Source organism: Leptonychotes weddellii, chromosome 7 (assembly GCF_054177405.1).
Source record: "Leptonychotes weddellii isolate Sample4059 chromosome 7, ASM5417740v2, whole genome shotgun sequence".
NCBI lineage: Eukaryota > Metazoa > Chordata > Mammalia > Carnivora > Phocidae > Leptonychotes > Leptonychotes weddellii.
This window is the reverse complement of record NC_138375.1, coordinates 63447769-63471727: the sequence shown is the minus strand read 5'-3', so window position 1 is coordinate 63471727 and position 23959 is coordinate 63447769. Positions and strand designations below refer to the sequence as shown.

The window sequence follows — 23959 nt, the reverse complement described above, 5'->3', positions numbered from 1 at the left end:
GATCATCTGCTCTGATAACAGGCCATTGACTAGTTTTAATTTACCTGCCTGTTGAAATTCTGTTTTCCTAGTAGTGGTTATTAAAGTGACGAAGAAAAGGTCTGCATTTCTTTTTTTGTCCCAAATTGAATATTGTAAGAGCATCTGCTGAGAGGAAAGAAAATGAACCCAAGACATCTCTCTGTCTCAAATCAAATAAATATTGTGTGATAAATTGGACTGCCGTTCACATTTACTATTTTCAGATGTCATACAATAGAAATAAGGTGTTCCATATAGGTTTCTCCCCCTAAAATTCAGTTAGCCTGTGAAGCCATACAGCTAGCTCTTAAGGATTCAGCAGATTATAGACTTAGTGATACTGATTTTGTCTTCAGACCACATGGGAAGAAACAGGGATGAATCAAATGACAGGCATGAGGAGAGATTCATGAGGCATCATATCCACCAGGAAGCCCGGCTGGCTGCCAAATGCAGAATTGGTTCAGTTGTCTCTCATTTCCTTTGTGTATCAGTATCTTAACTGTCCTCAAAGGAATATTATATATGTAATCGCAAATATTCTTTGTAAATGTTTCATAAGAAGAAAAATCCTGTTCTGGAAGCTTTCAGTCATAACTTGGCCATTCAATATACTAGCCCATCATGTAAAATTTCTTCCCTACTGCAGGTATTCATACCCAGAGCTGTTAAATTTCAATTCTCTGTACTACATAAGTTAATTCATCGAAATCCTGGTCCAAACCACCTCCTTCTTTAAGTCTTCGTGTTTTGTTTTCATTTCTATTGCCTTTAATTTTATACTGTCTAATTTAAAAATGAAAAGTAGACATAACTTGGCAGCCCTTGGGCTGCACCACAGGAGCTCTTCTGAGTCTCATCTTGTACACACAAAGTCACCTGTCTCCATCCTAGATGAAGACAGACCTTTGGGACCAGACCAGTTGTGTGACTTGGTAAAACACACTGAGAATTTTTCTGTCTGGATTCTGAATTTAAGCTAAACATAGACCTCACGTACTCGGACTTTCTCTTGGGAATCTGATAGACTGATGGATGCAGCATGTGGGAGTGTGGGGGAAAACCACAGTGCAATGTATTACTTTCTTTCTTGCCGCTCTGAGTATAATGACCTTTTTCAAATTCTGTCTCTTCACAGTGCACTTAAAGGCTTTGGGGGATTTGACACACATAAACACCAAATGCAAAGATCACAAGCAAAGTAAATGTATAAGACTAAAAATAGGAAAAACAGGACCAGTTGCATAATGCAAAGTGTGACCCTGATACTGTGACCATATTCTGTTCCAGGATCATTGTTTATAAAAGGTTCACTATTTTATTGTTCTTTTCTAGTAGTTTCTATAGGTAGAATTTTTTTCACATATTAGGTGCTTAATAAGTAATTTTTAATTAACGTTTTAATTTTAATTCCAGTGTAGTTAACATACAGTGTTACAATAGTTTCAGATGTACAATATAATGATTCAACAATTCTATACATTACTCAGTGCTCATCACAGTAAGTGTACTCTTAATCTCCATCACCTATTTCCCCCATCCCCCCACCCACCTCCCCTCTGGAAACCACCACTGATCTATATGTAAGAGTTTGGTTTTTGCTTGTCTCTTTTTTTCCTTTGTTAATTTGTTTTTTTAAATTCCACATATGAATGAAATCATATGGTATTTGCCTTTCTCTGACTGACTTATTTCACTTAGCATTATACCCTCTAGATCATCCATGTTGTTGCAAACAGCAAGATTTCATTCTTTTTTTATAACTAATATCCCATTCTTCTTTATCCATTCATCTTTGGATGGATACTTGGGCTGCTTTCATATCTTGGTGATTGTAAATAATGTTGCAGTAAACATAGGGGTGCTTTTGTAATGAATATTTTTAAACTATTTTTAATTTTGAGGCCATGAAAATCTTGAAATAATTCATTAAATATTTCTAGTGGTCTAAAAAAGTATGTACTTTTTCAGGAATGCCTTGCTCTCAAGTTATTTTTGTACCATTAGTATCTTTTAAAAATATGAAATAAATAGATAAATGATGAGTTACATAACAGTTAATAGTATAACTCAATCTCTGTTTAAGTTCTAAGAGTTCTAGTTCTTAGTTTCTTTTGTAAGAGTTTGGCATTAAAAGTGCTTAAAGGAAAAAGGGATTTTATTTGGGCATTAATGTAAACACCATATTTTTTATGGGATAATATCCTTAAAGTAATACAAAGATAGTTTATTGAATTTTAGTTTGTTTTATATAAAAAGGCTACGATAGAAAATGTGTCCTATAGACCAGTTAGCTCTTCGGTATTGGAAAAAACCACATGCTTTAAATGTACACACTTTTATCCAAGCTTTCCTTCTTCTAACAAATGCTCATCACAGGGGGTGCTGGTCCTGTGAAAATGATTGGACAAAAATCTCACCAAGATAATAAAGCAGAATATTAATCCTCAGAAGTGTTTTCATATAGTAAAGAGAGTGAATGTTTAGAAAATTGCATTATTTTAATTTGATAACGCTGGAAGAGTTAGTCAATCCTTTATGTAACGATAAGATTGAAAGATTTTTTTCCATAGGTCATGTCAAACATAGTTTCCCTGGCTGGATAATTGCCCTAGCAAATGTGTAATTATTTAATAGCAAGGTTATCCTCAAGCATGAAGCAACTTTTTTTTCTCTTAAGTAGGCTTCACACCCAGCATGGAGCCCAAGCATGAAGCATTTCTGATCATCTTTCCCCATCTACTTCCTCTGGTGCCCATCAGGTCCTCTGCAGACCTTTGTTATCTCTCCTATAAGATCGCTTTTTACCACCATAGTACAAACTCCTTAAGGACAGGAACCTGGTCTTCTCTAACACTGTCAATGTTTGCTACAAATTAGGTGTCCAGAAAATGTTTGCTGAATCAGTGATCTCATCCTTTCTTTAACATTCCCAGAGGAAGAGGTTCTGTCACCTCCCTATATGCTAACATCCTAAAAATTCCTATAGACAGGAATTCTGCTGTCTCATTTGCTAAATACTTTAGACCCACTTTCTTCAGCATTGTCTATTTTTCTTACTCATAAACACACTATCAACTAAAATGTTTATCTACTGTCACTCTCTTGAATACTATTAGCATAAACACAGTAGATGCTTTTGAGTTTTTAGTAAGTGATGATCCCTTTTTTGAGTCTGGGCCTTATCTTTCTGCCATTTATCTTTTAAAACAGGAAGACTTTTCTTTTTCATAAATCGTCTTCCTGAACCATTATTAGTTCAGCATGAGTGGAATTCTTTGTTATTATTGTTGGAAAGAACTTTGGTGAGACCATTTTTAGAGGAAAAAAATAGATATTGGTATAAAAATGAGCAGCTGTTCTTCCACTGATCAAACAAGAATAAAATTACTTTTAGTACGAACAAGAATAAAATTACTTTTAGTACGAACAATTCAACTTTATTTTTTTAAAGCTTTTTTTTTTAAAGGGGAGGGGAGGGAGAGAGAGAATCTTGAGCAGGCTCCATGACCAGTGTGGAGCCCGACGTGGGGCTCGATCTCATAACCTTGAGGTCATGACCCTGAGATCATGACCTGAATTGAAATCAAGAGTCAGACACTTAACCAACTAAGCCACCTAGGTGCCCCAGAATTCAACTTTATTTTAAAGGAAATACTGAACATTCATTTTAAAACATTACTGATTAGTATGTTATTTGATAATATGACATAACAGGATCTGGAATATGAAGAAAACTTTTATAGGATAGTCGGGGTCCCTGATTAGGTTTTAGACAGTAACTTCATTATTTAGCATATGGCAGTTTGATGAGATTTACATGTCTATTCTACAGTTAATATAATGGTCTATAGAAACTAGAAACATTCAGAAAATAAAACCAATTCCTTATCTGCATAATGGTTGCTTTGCCTGTTGTTGTATTAATAGAATCAGTCACCAAAATAACTAAATTGCAGAAAACCTAAACTAGTTAGCTTTAAAGAAATAATTAGTTCTGAGGTTACGGCTGGAGAGGCCTTTCTTTGTCAAAGACACATTTGCTCCCAAAAAGGTTTTCGCAGAGGCCCTGGTCACCCTTGCTTTAAACAAGCCAAGCAGTGAAGCAGGTACAACTTCTCCACAAAATGACATCACTAGTCTGTTGAATAATCAGACCACACACTGCTATAGTGTGGGATTCCGTAATTATTCTGATTGTTTCCACATGGATCGAATCTGAATGACCTCTTCCATTAGTGATAGTAGTATTAAAATACTCAAAGGTGGCCTCCATTTTCCTTTATCAGTGTTTGCTGGGTTGCTCTTTGTGCAGAAAACAGATCCTCTGGTCCCTGTGTGGTATTTGCTGCTCCCTTCGTCTCTGCTGGTACTGCTGATGTCCCATCTAGTGCATGTTTTATACATTACCCCCCCTCTGATTGGTTCTGTGCCTGGATAGAATTGTGCTTCTTTTGTTCTTGCCCTTAACTCACAGTGTGCCTAAATTCCCTGTTGTTTTCACCATTTGCTATGTTTGCATTTAGGCTCATTAACATGTATCTTTTTGGTGAGTTCTTTTAGGCATATACAGTAGTTCTTTTTATTCTAATGGATGCTCTTTTCCCTCAATTCTCCTTTCTGATGGCACTGGGAAGTCTCACACCCGCTTTTTGTGTGTTAGCATCTGCTCCTTCTGTCCTAATCCTGTTCTCCCCTCGTGTGAGCAGCCTGAGGAGCCATTTTTCCCTGTACCCTCCTTCCTCCTGCCTCTTCCCTTCCACTAAGCAGCTTGAAGCCATCTAGGTTTTTGTCTTCATTTTTTTAAACAGAATGAATCAACAGTTATTTAGATGTAATTGTGTCATGCATTTCTTTGCTCCCCACCCCTTCCCCTTTGATGGATCCCCATTTTACATTATATGAAATATGTCCTTGGATAATTCTTTTAGATGTGTCCTATTTTGATCATGCATCATTTATCTAGTTCATACCAGAAGAATGTACATCCCCCGGGGACATGAATTCTTGTCTGTTTTGTCTCTGCTTTGGCTAGAACAGTGCCTGGCAAATATTAAGTACTAAATAGATAGCACTATTTTTAAGGAATCAAATCCGCTTATCTCTTGGCCTTCTCCCCTCAATTTTAAATCTTTTTAATGGAAATGATAAACTGTCTACCACATGTTTCTGTTTGGTGATACCAAGTATACCACACAATAGTTAATCAGTATCCATATCACTTACTGTGATTTGTTCTAATCTGGTATCAGAATTCCCTCAAAGCGTCTTGGGGAAGTTTACCACTAAATTAACTAGCTTCCATATGCCAGTTGTTTAAAATTTATTCTTCTTTTCATATCAGGTTAGAAGTGGTAGTGCAGAAGCTTGGGGCCAGGTAGGAATGTGGGAATGGCATTGGCTAGACACATAGATATTCCAAGAAGCAGAATTTAGAAGAGATAGCAGTCAATAGCCTGGACATCATTGGTTAAAAAAAGCTTGAAAGAGGGAAAACTCAGCTAATGAAAAGTGAGATGCTAGAGAGAAAGCAAATTGAAGATCAGAAGCTAAACTAGGAGAAATTGCACCAGTAAGAAGGTGCCTGCCACAGTTTTCTGTTAGGGATGGATGAGAAAGAAGGTGGCCTTTCATGAACAGTGACAGTTTTCTTTGGTCTGTTACCTCCAACTCTGCCCTACCCATCCTTGCTATTGAGCCGTCATTCTCACTGTTAATAAATCTGTTGTACCACTTATCTATTGCTTTATAAAAATACCATGCCAAATACAGTGACTTAAAACAACAATCATTTATTTCTTTTTGTTCCATCAGTTTGGGTCATCAATTTGGGCTGGGCTTGGCCGAATGGCTTTCTGCTATTCTCCCTTGGGGTCACTTATATGGCTTCAGATATCCAGTAGCCTGACTATGGCTAGAGGGTTTAGTTTAGTCTCACTCACATGGCTGGAGTCTTCCAATGGACTGTAGGCTGCCCCCAACTACTCTGCTCCCCCCCCGCCCCCCCCACACACAGTTTCTCACCCAGGCTTCTTTACATGGTATGAGAGTGTTCCAGGAAGACAGAAGTAGAAGCTGAAAGTCTCTGGAGGCCTACACTCCAGAACTTCATAATATTACTTCTGCCAAATTCTGCTTGTCAAAGTAACGGGTTACCCTAGACACAGGGTGGAGAAGTACAAAATATCATGGCCATATTTTTCATACCACACCTGTCTCTGAGAGCTTACTCCTAACCCTCACACTTGTAATTTCCAATACTATAGTTTATGTGCTTACATAGCTATCTCTTCTTAGAAAATTGAACTGCTTGAGGACAGGAATTAGGTTATCTTTATCTGTATGTAGCACATAGCAAAGGCCCTGGTACCTAGTAAGGTCTTAATAAAGGAAAGTTGAACCAATGATGGACTGATTGGTTAATATGTACATACATATGTCTATATGGATATACGTATGTATATCCTTGTTTATTTTTGGTAGCTAGATTCTGTAATTATAAGATTAATGGAATAGTTTAAAAAGTACAAAGTAAAATTAGAAGTATGTCTTTTGGTGTAAAATACTGAGAGTTTTGGGGCATCTGGGTGGCTCAGTCGGTTAAGCATCCGACTCTTGATCTCAGTTCAGGTCTTGACCTCATGGTCGTGAGTTCAAGCCCCATGTTGAGCTCTACACCGGGCATGGAGCCTACAATAGATGATGATGATAGATAGATAGATAGATAGATAGATAGATAGATAGATAGATAGATAGACAGATAGATAGATGATAGATAGATATAGATAGATAGATACGTACATACATACATACATTCATAAAGATTGTTTTTGTTTATGTCAAGCAGCAACCCTAGAATACTGTGTTCTTAGAACATAGAAACTCATCTGTGTAATGGAGTCTTAGTAGTGTTTCCTTAGTCAGTTCCCAGATCAAATAACCAGAAATGATTTCATTCCTTATTTCCACCATCATTGTTATCAAATGTGTTGGGCCTCATAGTCCAAATTATATATTATCTTACAGCATGTATTCAGAAGAATGACTACTTGTGCCAAAATAACAAGGTCTTAATAAGGAAAGTGTCAAGTGTAGCCCTAATTACTTGGCTTTAAAAATACTGTGAATAATCTAAAAGGTCCATCTATTACTTAATATCAGCTCAGATTCAGCTGACAGCACTAAAATGACAATTTGGCATTTCATGGAATTTAAAAATCCTGTGCCCTAATTAAGTCCCCACACAGGTAATTATTCCATGTGTAATTTCACCAAGATCCTGGGATGTTCACTTTGATGCACTGCATACTCTCACCGAACACCGTTAAGCAGCTGTCACACTTTTCCTCCGCTAGTTTGGGGATCACTATACAGTTTTTTGGAACTTTTCCTGAATAGGTTTTACATTTATATAAGTTATTTTGTCCACTTTGAGACTCACAGACACTTTTGTTTTATGTAACTGTGGCCTACAAATTGGTAAAAGAAAATTTCATTAAGAGACCAAAAGGACACATGTATATGCAAAGTTAATATTTGCTCAGACAGGTAATCCTTCATGAATGCAAAATGCAGATTTTGTGTGAATACATCAAAGAACGATGGACTGAATAACAACTAATTATGGAAGAACGTTTGGTGGATATTTTAAAAAAACTTTTATCTTGTAGAATTACAAGAAGAGAAAAAGAGCTACATATATGAAATCAAGTCTTAAGACTTCATTTTTGTGGTATTATATTATCAAACAGAATGCAGAATTAAAATTGAACAAAGCTAGGGGCGCCTGGGTGGCTCAGTCGTTAAGCGTCTGCCTTCAGCTCAGGTCGTGATCCCAGGGTTCTGGGATCCAGCCCCGCATCGGGCTCCCTGCTCCGCGGGAAGCCTGCTTCTCCCTCTCCCACTCCCCCCTGCTTGTGTTCCTGCTCTCGCTCTCTCTCTCTCTGTCAAATAAATAAAAAATAAAATCTTAAAAAAAAAAAAAATTGAACAAAGCTAAAGCAAGCTCTCCTGACTGTGGAAAGAAAATAGAGAGAGACAGAAAAGAAATTGAATTTCAGATATTTGTTTCAAGATAAAAATGAATTATTATAAAATAGACGTGTATTCGTAACTTAGACTCTCCTATTTGGATTCATACTCTGAAAGCAATCATAGGACTGAAGGGAAATTTATTATAAAGTCACCTGGGATATCACTTCATAAACACAGAAAACAACATTAGAAATTGAAATGGGAATAATGAAAATTTCATTTTAAAAGAATGTAAATGGAAGGCAAGGAAAGAACGGTTGAGGCACATGAGAGAAAAGCATTCCTCCTCTTGAACTCCTATAAATCTGAAAAGTGTTGTCCATGAACAGGATACCGGTGTCACAGAAAAAAGGATTGGATGTTCCCCCTCTATACCTAGGGGCTCAGTCTGTTCTGAGGACACTTTCTGTGTTCGTACACTGGATGAGTCTGTCTTCCTGCCTCAGGCGTACAGCCTAAGAGTCTGTTAGGGACCTCCGAACCAGAGGCAAGATGCAGGCTGGCCAGTAGCTCTGTCTGGTTGGGGGAGAGAAGGGGTTGGTCAGTGGGGCATTTGGTGGATGTCATCCATTACTGACCCTCTCAGCAAAGTGCAGAGTTGGTACCATCCATTGCACAGAGACGATGATCCTGCGAAGAGTTCACCACAGCAGATCGTTCAGTATCTAAATCTAGGTGCCTTCCACCATAATTAGAGTGTGTTTGTTCATCAGTAGCTGAACATTTTGCAGACTGTAAAAAATGTAAATGATCCTGAGGCTCATTATTGCACCTTGTGCATCACAGATTACACAGTTGCTCTGCTCCTTTATGTGCCTTTTATATCTTAATTTGGGTCCTAGTGTGCGTATGTATATCACATCATCAAAGTATAAACTACCACGAAAAGACTGTGGAGGAATTGTTATATGCCTTGAGACAGAATAGAAAAATAATGCAGATTTTAGTCTTATCAATATATTCTATATTCCAGAGCCTAAGTATTGAGTCAGGGATTCTATTCCATGAAACTTAAATGAGAAAGCAATCACCTCTCAGGAACAAAATGGCAGACCTCTACCTCATCAGGTAGTGCAGAGGATTACTTTTGTCAAGATAAAATTAATAATATTTCAAAGCAACCAAAGGAACACTCAGCTTTGTAAAATACTAAAAGAACATGGGCTTTGGAGTAAGAGATATTCTATACTCATTCACTTAATATCTCTGTGTTCTTGGCCAAATTACTTAATCTCCCAAATAAAAAATTTAATAAATAAATAAATTTTCCTTATCTGTATAATAGATATCTACATTCAAATAGAGATTAGGGATAAGAGGTAAAGTTCCTATTACCTACTAAGTGCTTAATAAATAGTTAATATTATTCTTACAGCACTGGGAAGTGCATTTTCTTGGTTGTACCCAAGTTATTCAGCAGAGGCAAGCAAAAGGATGCCTGTATTGTGAATCTTGGGCCCTGGGGTAGGTGGCACTCTTGTAACTTACCCTCCAGGCTTTACTTCCATTCATCAGCTGTTAACACTCATTGTTGCACTGGAAACGTGGAAAACTCTTCACCAGGACCATCTAGCACAACTGTGTGGCTAGATTTATCCAGCCAATTACAGGAAGATAATGCCTTTAACCTAGAGTATAATAGAATGTTAGAGTTGATATATATGGTGGCTGTCAACTGGTGGACCATGGACCCCTGGTTCCTCCAAGTTATTGCAAGCGTTCCAAGTGCACATCAAGCATTTGAGACAGAATAATATCTTGTGTGTGTGTGTGTATGTGTATATATATATGTATATATATACATAATATATACACATATATACATATATATATATGCAGTACTATTTTACTGCTGTGATTAATAAAATACAAATTCATTTAGAACATTGTTGAATTCTTAGTAGCTTTTTATCATGTTGTATTTCCTCTGTCAGCCATTATAATAAACATACAACTCTTACATCAGGGTGGATATGGTACAAAGGAATCATAAAATCATTTAATATTATACAGGAGCCCTCATGCTCAGGAAAGTCAAGAACTGGTGCTCTCATTTCTAAGGTCCAGGAAAATGTTGTGTGATGTACTCACTTAAACAACTTGTTAAGGAAAACACTGGTGAGAATTCTGGTCTCCTGATCCCTAGTCCAGAACTCCCAACAGTGGAAATGTTTGCAGTATTGCTTCTGGAAAAATCTGAGATGTATTTAATGTTCAGATTAGTATGCATGAACTTGAGTATTGACAGAAAATGGGTTACGTGGAAAACATTTAAAATAGGACTTGACACATATAAAGCCCTCAATAAATGGTAGTTATTATCATGATGGCTATTCGGTAAGGAGTGGTTTTGTCACTTTTTCTCTCTGTTGCTCAGAGTAACTTATCACATTCCAAATGTAATATTTTAAGTTATATCATTTGTCACTCAAGCAAGTGGCTTCCATTTTTACTTCTCATACTCTCAGAGTGGGAGTGGTGGGTATTTTAAAACTCTCCCTTTGAGAAGTCTTGTAGGAGTAGAGGCTCTTGGCATTAGTACTGGGGCTAACTTCAGAGGCAAGTCCTTGCGATGCATCTTACTGCAGCCTCAGACAGCTAGTGGCCTTTAATGTGCATGCTTGAGACAGAAGTCAGTTTTGTGGTTGAATTACCCATTGGAATTTGGCATATTTCTTTGAACTAAAGAGATTTAAACATTTACTTTCCATCAGTATTTTTTAATGTGTCCTCCCCTATTCCCCTATGCCCTTAGAGCAGATTTTTTATTTCTTAAGAGATTTAACATTAGATCAAGATTTATTTAAACTGTGTACCCAAAGCTAGTCTCCAGAGATTTGGTGTCTCATTGCACAATTTGGCCCACAGGTGACAGCAGAAAACAGAGAGATTTATACCTGACTACATAAATAGAGTACCCATTTCATCAAACTGTAAACCATCCAGGCTAACCACAGTAGTTAAATATAAAGTTGCCCTTGGGTTCTGCAGGTAAATTAAGGACTGAAGCAAGTGTTACCACTATATGTGTTTCGTTCTGAATTTGTTGTCAATGTCCATATTTAGTATGAGTTCCTTTGCTTTAGCTAACTACCTAGGAATTTGATTTCTAAGCTAAATACAGGAATACGTAGGGTTAGTATTTGTACATTGCCAAACAGAACTCTCTTATAGGGAACTCGCCCCAGGAAAGGAAATGAAAGAGCCAAAAGGAGTAAGCACTTCTGTATGTGCTGAACATGTCCATTTTAAGTAAAGGCAGATGACTTAACAGTAGCTTCCATAAATGGTTCTCATTCAGTCAGCTGTGTCAGGCAAGGACTTAGTGGTTGTGTGTCCCAGCTATTGGGCAGCAGCTTCATTAGAGGAAATCACCAAAGGCCTCGGTTTCTTCACAGAATGCAGCCCAGGGGAGCATTACTCCCTATCAGTAGAGTGGCTGAGGCATTCAAACCCCAGTGATGATCTTCCCCTGCTGTTGAGAAGGTAACCCGGTTTAGAATAAATACACAAGAGCCAGCCCTAGACAGACTTTTTAGGAGTTACATTTGCATTATTGCCCTTACCCAATGCCACAGCACACCTTTAAATATTCACCCTGTCACTCTTCCCACAAGAGCCCACTGTGTGTGCCTTGCCCAGGCCTGTTTGAAGCCAGTCCCCTATGCTGGGCCATTTTCCCTTTCCCCCCTCTTCTCACAAAACTGCCCTATCATCCCATTCCCTTAAGATTTTGTATGTCTTTATACATCTTTATCTGTTCAAAAAAATTAATGCCAAACATGACTCAGTAGTAATAAGTGCCCCCTTCCCCACAGGTAACATATTTGCATTTTAGCAGCGGCTTTAAGCAAATGAAGATACTTAAATACTGAGGATTCTATGTCCTGACAGGCAGCAGGAGGGCCTTTCAGGAACAGGGAGTCCTTTGGTTCTCACCATGTGTACCCAAAGGGCCTTGGACCAGACCTGAGCAAAAAAGCATAAATTATACTCTAACCCCCCCTCCACCCTGGTCTGTTACTGCACTCACAGAAGTAACACTGTTGTTTCCAACCTCCCAGAAGTCTGTGACACTGAACAATTTTTCCAAGGAAGAGAAAAAGCAGCGTTTAATAATGGGACTAATTTTCACAGTTTTGTAGCTGGGGCTTCCGTGGGGAGCTATACTTTTAGAAATAAGTGCCTCAATAACAATGGGCAGAGAACTTGCCAAGGGAGGGTATGGAGCATGATGGAGGAGGTTGTGATGGCAAGAAAGACCAATTGAAAACTAGAGGTGAAATTAAGGGTGTGCTTGAAAATGAGAAATGTGGGGAGATTTTTATATTAACATTTACTTTTTTAAAAAAGATTTATTTTTTAAATTTTATTTATTTTAGAGGAATAGAGAGAGCACAGAGTGGGGAGGGGCAGAAGGAGAGAAAAACTTAAGCAGACTCTGTGCTGAGCACAGAGCTGGACGCAAGGCTCAGTCTCACAACCCTGAGCTCACGACCTGAGCTGAAACCAAGAGTCAGAAGCTTAACCGACTACACCACCCAGGGGCCCCTACATATACTTTATTCAAAGGAAAAATAAGGTAGATTCTGAAGTGAAAATGAACAACATCTGACTTGTGGAAGAATCTGGCTGGTCATCTCTTTTTTGGCTCATCTCTGATCCCATCACTGTCCGCTCAGTATTGGCTGTATAAATGGTCCCCAAGGGGTCATCTCGTTGCCAAAGACACTCCCCCTTGCCCAACCTTGATTTTCTGGTGCACTCTGTGTGAGACAGTTTACTATTCTGTTTGTTATCGTGTGCAAAATTTTGCAACAAAAAACTGGCATTCCTACTCTCCTTCCATCAAAACACTCATAGATACTGTTTTAAAGCCAGTGATGACATTTGGCTTTTTCAGAAAATGGGTTTTTCATATGCTTGTTACACAGACAATTTCTGGTTTTTTTCCTCTTTAGAGAGGGGAGACAGTTTGAAGTGTCACTTCTTTTCTTGCAGGTAACCAATTTTAGCTCTTCTCTTGTTTAAAATTCAAAGGTTGTAGCCAGCCATTGGGCATGGATTAAGTGGTACACGGTTTGATTACATCAAGTAGCTGCTTCCTTTACTACCCACGCTGTTACTGCTTTTATGCCATGTTTTAGTCAGGATGAGAAACCCTTGAGGACTTAAAGAGGATTTCTTTGTGACTCAATATTATCCAGACCCAGTGGGAATAGTTTTTGTTTAAAACACACACACAAATATTTCTCTAACTTCTCTCCTGTGTGAAGGATATACCCTGACTTTGTGTAATTATAGCAACAAGCAGTGAAATGATGTCTAGGGTAAGGCATCAAGACAAGGAGAACGCTGCTGGGCCTCCTGGCTCTTCCTGGTTTGCCACAGCATTTGCTCTGAGAGGCATCATCTCTGCAGAGCACGGTGCCCACTGTTGTGCTTCTAGACAGCACAGAAAATTGACTCCTCTCCACTGCCGGCTGGAGTTGGATTTCCTGTAACTGCTCTCTCTTCTCCGATGATCCATAATTAGCCTGTCTTATAATATGTACGACTTTGTAAGACAACTCTGGTACACACTCAGAAGTGTGACTTTGTATCTTCAAGGAAGATTACTCAACAGACATAAGTGGACCTTTTCCATACCCTTTGGGCAGTCGGCAGTATTTGCTGTTACATTCCTCTGCATGTGGTGAGCAGGCTATCTCAGATACCTCCTGTGAATGACAATACCAGCCTATTAGATTTCTCATCTCTGAGTTCCTAGAGGATTTGCAATCTGTAACACATGGGCTCATAGTGGCTTGTTTTCTAGCAGTTTCATGCATGAAGAGGCAGGGATCACCAGTGTGGCTCCTAGACTATCAGACTCAGGGCTGGGCAGCAGCAAGCTTCATAAAGGAGGAAATGGAGAAGGAGGAGGAAAGGTGTGTGTCTGCCTTATCTTCCAAATTAGATCATCAGCGACTCAGGCCAGAGATCATCTCTGCTTTTCCTATCTTAAGACTTAGTAGAACATTAGGCAAGCAGTGACTATGCAGTGCATGCTGACTGCCTGAAGGCCTCAGTTTTTATTTTAATTCATAGATGATGCCACAAAGATACTATTTCCATTCACTTGAACTTCATGCAACCCCAAAAAAGAGTTTTCTGTAACTATTACTGAATGTTATTTACATTGAATTGAAGGTATCTCTAAATTGGTTTTAGATTGATCCCTCACAGAACTGCAGTCCTCATTGCAGAGAACAGACCTCTTAGCTGGTTGTGCAGTGAAGACGGTTATGACACCAGAAGTATATGTAGTTGCAAAGTGTAGGTGGAAACCCGAGGAAGGCATTGACACTGAAATTCTGTCAACGACTAAGATGAGGCAGTGAAAAAAAGCTCATTCTGACCAAAAGTAATGGCATGCGGTCCCGAGAAGTATCAGCAGCCCACTAGGCTTCGGGAGATGGGCACTGTGTTGCCACCGTACTTCTGTCAAAAATGAGCTGACTGTTGTGGCACCTGGATGGCTCAGCTGGCTGAGCATCCGACTCTGGGTTTTGGCTCAGGTCATGAGCTGAGTCATGAGATCAAGCCCTGCATCAGGCTCTGCACTCAGCAGGGAGTCTGCTGGGGATTCTCTCCCTCCTCCTCCCCCTGCACGCGTGCTCACGCTCTCTCTTGGTCTAAAAAATAAATAAATCAGGGCACCTGGTGGCCCAGATGGCTAGGCGTCCAACTCTTGGTTTCTGCTCAGGTCATGATCTCAGGGTAGTGAGATCGAGCCCCTCCCCTCTACTCACTTGCTCTCTCTCTCTCTAAAATAAAATATTAAAAAAATTTTTAATTAAAAAAATAAATATTAAAAAAAAAATGAGTGGGCGCCTGGGTGGCTCAGTTGGTTAAGTGACTGCCTTCGGCTCAGGTCATGATCCTGGAGTCCCTGGATCGAGTCCCGCATCGGGCTCCCTGCTTGGCAGGGGGTCTGCTTCTCCCTCTGACCCTCCTCCCTCTCACGCTCTCTGTCTCTCATTCTCTCTGTCTCAAATGAATAAATAAAATCTTTAAAAAAAAAAAAAAAAAAATGAGTTGACCATACCTTTGTGGATGTATTTCTGGACCTTGTATTCTGTTCCATTTAGCTATCATATCTTTTTGCATTTGATGAACTGTGTTGATAACAATAGCTTTAAATTAAAATCACTTTAGGTAAGCTCTTCAACTCTGTACTTTTAAAAAAATTATTTTGATTATTTTAGAATCTTTGCATTTCCGTATTCATTTTTAAAGCAGCTTATCTAATTTTACGAGATCTTGTCTAATTTTACTAATCTGCTAGAACAATGGCTGGGAGTGCATTAAATTTACAGATTTGGGGAAAATGGCCTTTTAACAATAATGAGTCTTCTACTCAATAAGCATGGAATGAATATCTTTCCACTTGTTTATTCACTATTTTTTCTCAGTAAAGTTTTGTAGTTTTAAGTATAACGGACTTGGTTGTCTTGTGCTAGACTTATTTGTAGGTATTTGTTTTATTAGCATTACTATAAATGGAATTTATTTTCCAATTGTTTGCTGCTAGCATACAAGAAGTTTTTTTATATTAACCTTTTATATTGCATCCTTGCTAAATTCATTTATTCTAGTTCTTGGTATGTAAATTCCCTAAGATCTTCTTTCTTTTTTTTTAGTTTTTATTTAAATTCTAGTTAGTTAACATAGAGCATGATGTTAGTTTCAGATGTACAATTTAGTGATTCAACACTTATATTCAACACCCAGTGCTCATCACAGCAAGTGCACTCCTTAATCCGCATCACCTGTTCAACCCAACTCCCCCCCCACACACACCCACCTCCCCTCTCTGGTAATCATCAGTTTATTCTCTATGGTTAAAAGTTTGTTTCTTGATTTGCCTTCCTCTCCACCCCCACCACCTTTGTTCATTTGTTTTGTTTCTTAAATTCCACATGAGTGCACTCATATGGTATTTGTCTTTCTCTGACTGATTTATCTCACTTACCTTAATATTATTTAGCTCCATCCACATTATTGCAAATGGCAAGATTTCATTCTTTTTTATGACTAAGCAGTATTCCATTGTTGAATATATATATATATATATATATGCCACATCTTTATCCATTCAGCAGTCAGTGGACATTTGGGCTGTTTCCATAATTTGGCTATTGTAGATAATGCTGCTATAAACATTGGAGTACGTGTATCCCTTTGAACTAGTATTTTTGTATTCTTTGGGTAAATAGTAGTGCAATTGCTGGGTCATAGGGTAGTTCTATTTTTAACTTTTGAGGAAACTTGTTTTCCAGAGCAGCTGCACCAGTTTGCATTCCCACCAACAGTGCAAGAGGGTTCCCCTTTCTCCACATCCTCACCAGCACCTATTGTTTCTTGTATTACTGATTTTACCCATTCTGGCAGGTGTGAGGTGATATCTCGTTGTAGTTTTGATTTGTATTTCCCTGATGATGAGTGATGTTGAGCATCTTTTCATGTGTCTGTTGGCCATCTGTCTGTCTTCTTTGGAAAAATGTCTATTCATGTCTTCTGCCCATGTTTTAATTGGATTATTCACTTTTTGGGAGTTGAGTTGTAAAAGTTCTTTATATATTTTGGATACTAACCCTTTATGAGTTATGTCGTTTCAAATATCTTCTCTCATTCTGTAGCTGCCTTTTACTTTGTTGATTGTTTCCTTTGCTGTGCAGAAGCTTTTTATCTTGATGAAGTCCCAGTAGTTTATTTTTGCTTTTGTTTCCCTTGCCTCAGGAGACATATCTAGGAAGAAGTTGCTACAGCTGATGTCAAAGAGGTTACGGCCAGGGTTCTTCTCTAGCCTGGGATTTTCTATGTTAAAAAAAAAAAATCATGTCTGCAAATAGTGCCAATGGGGCTAGTTTTACTTTTGTCTGATATTTGTGGGGGTTTTTTGTTTTTTGCTTTTATGCCTTATTTCAAAGCCTAAGACTGCAAGAATACAAGTGGTGAAAGCAGGCATTCTTGCCTTGATCTCAGGGAATAGCAATTTAGTCCTTCACCATTAAGCATGATATTGGTGGTTGAATTTTTTGTAGATGCCCTTTGTCAGGTTGAGGAAGCTCCTCAGTATTTCCAGTTTGCTGAGCATTTTATCCTTAACAGATATTGAATGCTGTCAGATGCTTTTTTGGCATCAATTGGAATGATCAAATGGTTTTCTTCCCTGTATTCTGTCAATCTAGTGAATTAAATTGATTAATTTTCAAATGTTAAACCAACCTTGCAATATTGGATAAACCCTACATGGCCATGATGTATTATCTTCTTTATATATTACTGGATTTGATTTGCTAGTATTTTGTTTAAAATATTTGGCTCTGTCTTCATGAGGGTATTTTTCTGTAATTTCTTTGATAGTGTCTTTGTCAGGTTTTGTATTAGAGTTCTGCTGGCCTGATGAAGTGAGTTAGGCAGTTACTCTCTATTTTTTGAAAAAGTTCCCATAGTATGGTTATTTCTTCCATGAATGTATGATAAAACCTACTAATGAAACCATCTGAATTGGAGTTTGCTTTTTGGGAGTATTTTTTGATACCAAATTTGTATTTGTCTGTAAATGTAGAACCATTATTATCTATATCTTATTCTGTCTGTAGAATCAGTAGTAGCAGCCACTTTATAGTCTAGATACTGATATTTTGATTATATAATGTTTGATATTTTTTAGCATTCTATATAATTTTATCTATCATTTTCTGTATCAAATGTCATTTTCTCTATCTACTTTTAAGACATTTTCTTCTCTTTGAATTTTAGCAGCTTGATTTAGGATGTGTGTAGGTGGGTTTTTTTCTTTAATTTTATCACAGAGATTCTTGAATATGCAAACTTACTTCTTTCAACTAAATTTGGGACTTCTTCAGTCATTATTTTTTCAAACGGATTTTCTGCCTCAGTCACTTTATTCCTCTACTTCTGGGACTCCAGTAATATGTATTTTCGATCTTTTGATATCATGTAGATTCCTGATGTTCATTTCACATTTTTCTGTTTTCCTTTCTTTGTGCTCTTCAGCTGAGGTATTTTATATTGGGTTATCTTCAAGTCTACTGCCTCTGTTATCATCAGTATGCTTTTGATCCTATGCAGTGATTTTTAATTTTAGATATGTATTTTAAGTTTCTCCATTTCTATAATTTTTCTAGTTATTTCTTGACTGAGATTGCCTGCTTTTCCATTAATTTCAAATGTGTTTTCCTTTATTTTATGGAGTATAATTATAATAGCTACTTTATATGTGGTTACTATGATGTTGGCATTTATTGATTGTTTTTCCCATTAGAATTGATCACATTTGTCTTGTTTTCTGTGTTTAGCAATTTTGAGTTGTGCCCTAGATAATGTGAATGTTACATTGTACAGGCTCTAAGTCCCTATTATACTGTGCTGGAGATTGTTGATATTTTTGTTTTTGTTTTAGCATGCAATCAACCCAGTTAGGTTCAGAATATAGGTTCACTGCCTCATAGTGATTCATATCACAGTTAACTTCTCAAAGCCTGTGTTTTGGTGTGCCCTGTGTGAGACAGTCAGGAGTTACTCTGAGACATGGGCAGTGATTTAAAGGAGTTTAGTTCTCTAAATGGGCTTAGGTGTGCCCATCAAATGTGTAGCTCAGGGTTTAGACTGAAACTTGTGTGGGTTCAAACATGGAACCAGGTCATCCCCTTCTCTACCTGTTTCCCCTCTATGATTTTCCCTACACTTGCAAGAACCTCTTTTCCTGATTCCTCAGCTCACAAAGATGTGGTTTCTATTAGATTTCAGACACTGAGGTTGCCTCCCTTGTAATATTGTATAAATGGAGTCCACATAGGGGAAAGCTACAAGAGAGATGAGGGGGAAAACTACAAAACAGGAAACTAAATGATGGTGTGTTCTAAGGCTTAGTCCCTGAACACCTCGATTTCCTCTCTACACTCACTCTCTAGGTGAAAGCATTCTGTAATTCCATAGCTTCAAATCTGAAAGCTGACAACTCTTAGACCTCCTCTAACCTCTAGACTAATATACCAGTTGCCTACTCAACATCTACACTTGTATATCTAATAAACTCTACTTGTCAAAAACCAAGGCCCTCCTCCACTGATACTGGATTACTTTTGACTGCGTATAACAAAATACACACACACACACACACACACAAGAAAACATGCATTAAAAAAAAAAAGTCCACGGATAGAGGTAGACAGTCCCGAACATGTATGGCATACTCATTAGGCACCCATACTCATTAGGCACCATACTCATTAGGCACCCAGGCCCCTTATCTCTTGATGCTTTTCCAACTTTAGTATGCTTGCTTTTTATGTTAGCGGAGGGAGAAATGTAATGGGAAAAAAAAATTTTTTAAAAAGAAATTACCAAATTTATTTAAATTCAAGTTAGTTAACATATAGTGTAATATTGGTTTCAGGAATAGAATTTAGTGATTCATCATTTACATATAATACCCAGTACTTATCACAAGTGTCCTCCTGAATGCCCATCACCCATTTAGCAGACCCCCATCCACCTCCCCTCCAGCAACCCTCAGTTTGTTCCCTATAGTTAAAAGTCTATTATGGTTTGCCTCTCTCTCTGTTTTTATCTTACTTTATCTTTCCTTCCCTTGCCCTGTGTTCATCAGTTTTGCTTCTTAAATTCCACATAGGAGTGAAATCATAGGGTATTTGTCTTTCTCTGATGGTCTTATTTTGCTTAGCACAATACACTCTAGTTCCATCCACGTTGTTGCAAATGGCAAGATTTCACTCTTTTTGATGGCTAATATTCCATTGTGCATATATATAGCACGTCTTCTTTATCCATTCACCTGTCGATGGACATATGGGCTCCTTCCATAGTTTGGCTATTGTGGACGTTGCTCCTATAAACATCGGGGTGCATGTACCCCCTTGATTCACTATGTTTGTATCCTTTGGATAAATACCCAGTAGTGCAATTGCTGGATCATAGGGTAGCCCTATTTTTAACGTCTTGAGGAACCTCCATACTATTTTCCAGAGTGTCTGCACCAGTTTGCAGTCCCACCAACAGTATAAGAGGGTTCCTGTTTCTTCACATCCTCTCCAACATCTGTCATTTCCTGACTTGTTAATTTTAGTCATTCTTACTGGTATGAGGTGGTATCTCATTGTGGTTTTGATTTGTATTTCCCTGATGATGAGTGATGTTGACCATCTTTTCATGTGTCTGTTGGCCATTTGTTTGTCTTCTTTGGAGAAATGTCTGCGTCTTCTGCCCATTTCTTGATTGGATCATTTGTTCTCTGGGTGTTGAGTTTGATAAGTTCTTTATAGATTTTGGAAACTAGCCCTTTATCTGATATGTCATTTGCAAATATCTTCTCCCATCCTGTTGGTTATCTTTTGGTTTTGTTGACTGTTTCCTTTGCTGTGCAGAAGCTTTTTATCTTGATGAAGTCCCCATAGTTCATTTTTGCCCTTGCTTCCCTTGCCTTTGGCGATATTTCTAGGAGAAGTTTCTGTGGCTGAGGTCGAAGAGGTTGCTGCCTGTGTTCTTCTCAAGGATTCTCATGGATTCCTGTCTCACATTTAGGTCTTTCATCCCTTTTGAGTCGTCTTTTTTTGTGTGTGGTGTAAGGAAATGGTCCAGTTTCATTCTTCTGCAGGTGGCTGCCCAATTTTCCCAACACCATTTGTTGAAGAGACTGTCTTTTTTCCATTGGACATTCTTCCCTGCTTTGTCGAACATGAGTTGACCATAGAGTTGAGGGTCCATTTCTGGGCTCTCTATTCTGTTCCATTGATCTATGTGTCTGTTTTTGTGCCAGTACCATACTGTCTTGATGATGACAGCTTTGTAATAGAGCTTGAAGTCTAGAATTGTGATGCCTCCAGGTTTGGTTTTATTCTTCAACATTCCTTTGACTATTTGGGGTCTTTTCTGGTTCCATACAAATCTTAGAATTGTTTGTTCCAGCTCTGTGAAAAATGTTAATGATATTTTGATAGGGATTGCATTGAATATGTAGATTGCTTTGGGTGGTGTGACATTTTAACTGTATTTGTTCTTCCAGTCCATGCACCATGGAATGTTTTTCCATTTCTTTGTTGTCTTCCTCAATTTCTTTCATATGTGTTCTATAGTTTTCAGAGTACAGATCCTTTACCTCTTTGGTTAGGTTTACTCCAAGGTATCTTATGGTTTTTGGTGTAATTATAAATGGGATCGATTCCTTGATTTCTCTTACTTCTGTCTCATTCTTAGTATATGGAAATGCAACTGACTTCTGTGCATTGACTTTATATCCTGCAACTTGGGCTGAATTCCTTTATCATTTCCAGCAATTTTTGGGTAACCTTCCCCATTTCAATAAATGTCAGTTCCATCCTTCCAGGTGCTCAGGCCAAAGTATCTTGGAGTCATCCATGATTCTTTTTCTCTCCTAGTCCACATCCAACCTACCATCAAATGTTACTGATTGTACTTTTCAAATATATCCCAATATACCTGACTGATTCCATCATCGTGCAGGCTATTGTTGCCTTTCATGGACTTCTGAAATAGTCTCCTAAGTGGTCTTTCTGGATCTGCCATTCCTGTATGCAGAATTCCCAGATTACCTTCCAGCTTACTCTGAATAAAATCCAAGGAACTGGGGCGCCTGGGTGGCTCAGTTGGTTAAGCGACTGCCTTCGGCTCAGGTCATGATCCTGGAGTCCTGGGATCGAGTCCCGCATTGGGCTCCCTGTTCGGCAGGGAGTCTGCTTCTTCCTCTGACCCTCCTCCCTCTCATGTTCTCTGTCTCTCATTCTCTCTCTCACAAATAAATAAAAAATTTAAAAAAAAAACAAAACAAAAAACAAAAACAAAATCCAAGGAACTTACTAATAAAAAGCTATACATCATTTGGTCCTGGCTAACCCTCTGATTAAATTAACTATTCTCTTCCCCTCATTCCATAAATATACCAAGCATGTACCAATTTCAGGGTCTTTATTATCTATTGATCTTTCTATCTTGAATGCTCTTCTCCTAGATGTCCCCATAGCTTTCTTTTTTTTTTTTGTCCCCATAGCTTTCTTAACTTCCTTCATGTCTTTGATCAAATACCATATTATCAAAGAGACCTTCCCTAACAGCCTATTTATCTAAAATAGGATTCCTTCTAGTAAATCTCTCTCTTTATACAACTTTCTTCTTAATACTCAGCAGCATTGGACATTTTATCTGATTTTCTATGTGTATGTATAGATTTCGTACACATATACATTCTCTCCCTTTCTATATATAAATATGTAAAAATGTATAAACATTTAGGTACATATAGGAATTTGATTATTGAAGGGCTTCTCACTAGAATTAGAGTAGGGACTTCATCCTTACTGATAAGGAAGACAGCAGTGAGCAAAAGAGATAATCAAGACAGATTTCTCTAAGAAGGTATTTGAGCTAACGATGAATGAAGATGAGCCAGCTTTACTATAGCCTAGAAGGAAAGCACTCCAGGCAAAGGGAACAGCTACTCTGCAAGGCCCTACAGTGGAAATAAGCTTGTCATGTTAGGGCATTTGTCCTGCATTTGAGGACAAAAAGAAGCCCAGTAAGGGTAGAATTTAGAAATTATGTAGAGTGGAATAAGATAAGGTAGGAGAGATAGGCAGAGCCAGATCATGCAAAGTTTTGCCTGTCCCAGATGCAGGAGAAAAAGGGTTGCAGGCCTCTCTGGCACCTCAGCCATTCTCCACCCTTTGGGAAACTCTAAGGCTACAATAGCCAAAGGCTATCTAGCAACATGCAGCTATTTAAATTTAATTAACTAAAAGTAAATTTTAAAATTCAGTTTATCACATGAGTTCCATTCCAAGTGTTTTAACAGTCACACGTGGCTAATGACTACCTATTGGGCAGCACAGCACAGATAGAAAACGTTCCATCATCACAGAAGTTATATAAAACAGTGCTGCTTTAGGAAATCCAGTCCAATGAGAAATAATGCCAAGTTTGCTTACCGTCTCCTCTGTGATTTTCTCTTAACCCTAGAATCAGTGTTTTTCTATTTCGGTGGAAATATATGCGATGCCTAGAAAATTAGCATGGGGCCTATTCCCTATGCAAATATTCTCACCGGTGATTTTTACCTATGACAGAAAAGATGAGAAAGACTGGTAAATCACAAGCATTCTTAACCTCATTATAAATACATTGCAAATGTAAAAATGCAAAGTGTGGAAGTCATAAATGTGAAAGCAGCTTTCAATTTGTTTTAATAGGTATTTTCTATGTCTTATTGTAACCTAGGGATCTTGCTGCAAGAAACTGCCTGGTAGGTGAAAATAACATTCTGAAAATCAGTGACTTTGGAATGTCTCGTCAAGAGGATGGTGGAGTGTATTCATCTTCTGGCTTAAAGCAGATTCCCATTAAATGGACAGCACCAGAAGCTCTTAATTATGGTAAGAACAGACTGTTTTGCTTTTTGGTGGTAAAAATGTATTCCATCAGCACAAAACATACACAAGCAAAATTACAGGAGTAAAGCAGAGCCCAAGTTAGAATAATTTGAAAATCAACACAATAATGTGTAAGTATTCATATTTTGTATTTACACATGAGCAGAAACTTAATTCATTAAACTTATTGGTCAGATTTCTATATGTAAGATTGCTAGATTTAAAAGATGGATATACTTATAAGCACTTTGGAGAAGGTTTTTTCTAATCCAAAAAAAAAAATGATTCTTTTTAAAGTGTAGCTGTGGCTCTGGACCATTGCTTTTGAATGTCTTATAAATGGTACAATAACCTCATCTAATATTAGGTTTTAAAATATTGTCAAGTGTATAGTTTCTCACTCTAAAAGTTAACATGGTTTCTTAGCATTT

The 23959-nt window shown here is 38.0% G+C and overlaps 1 protein-coding gene across 1 annotated transcript in view; it reads left to right on the top strand.

Moving 5' to 3' along the window:
- Positions 1-23959, top strand: part of FER (FER tyrosine kinase) — a 387502-nt gene that overhangs the window by 330220 nt on the left and 33323 nt on the right. Inside the window, exon 18 of the mRNA XM_081825811.1 lies at positions 23377-23531. Within this exon, the coding sequence (XP_081681937.1) occupies positions 23377-23531 (155 nt within the window). The remainder of the gene's footprint in view (positions 1-23376; positions 23532-23959) is intronic.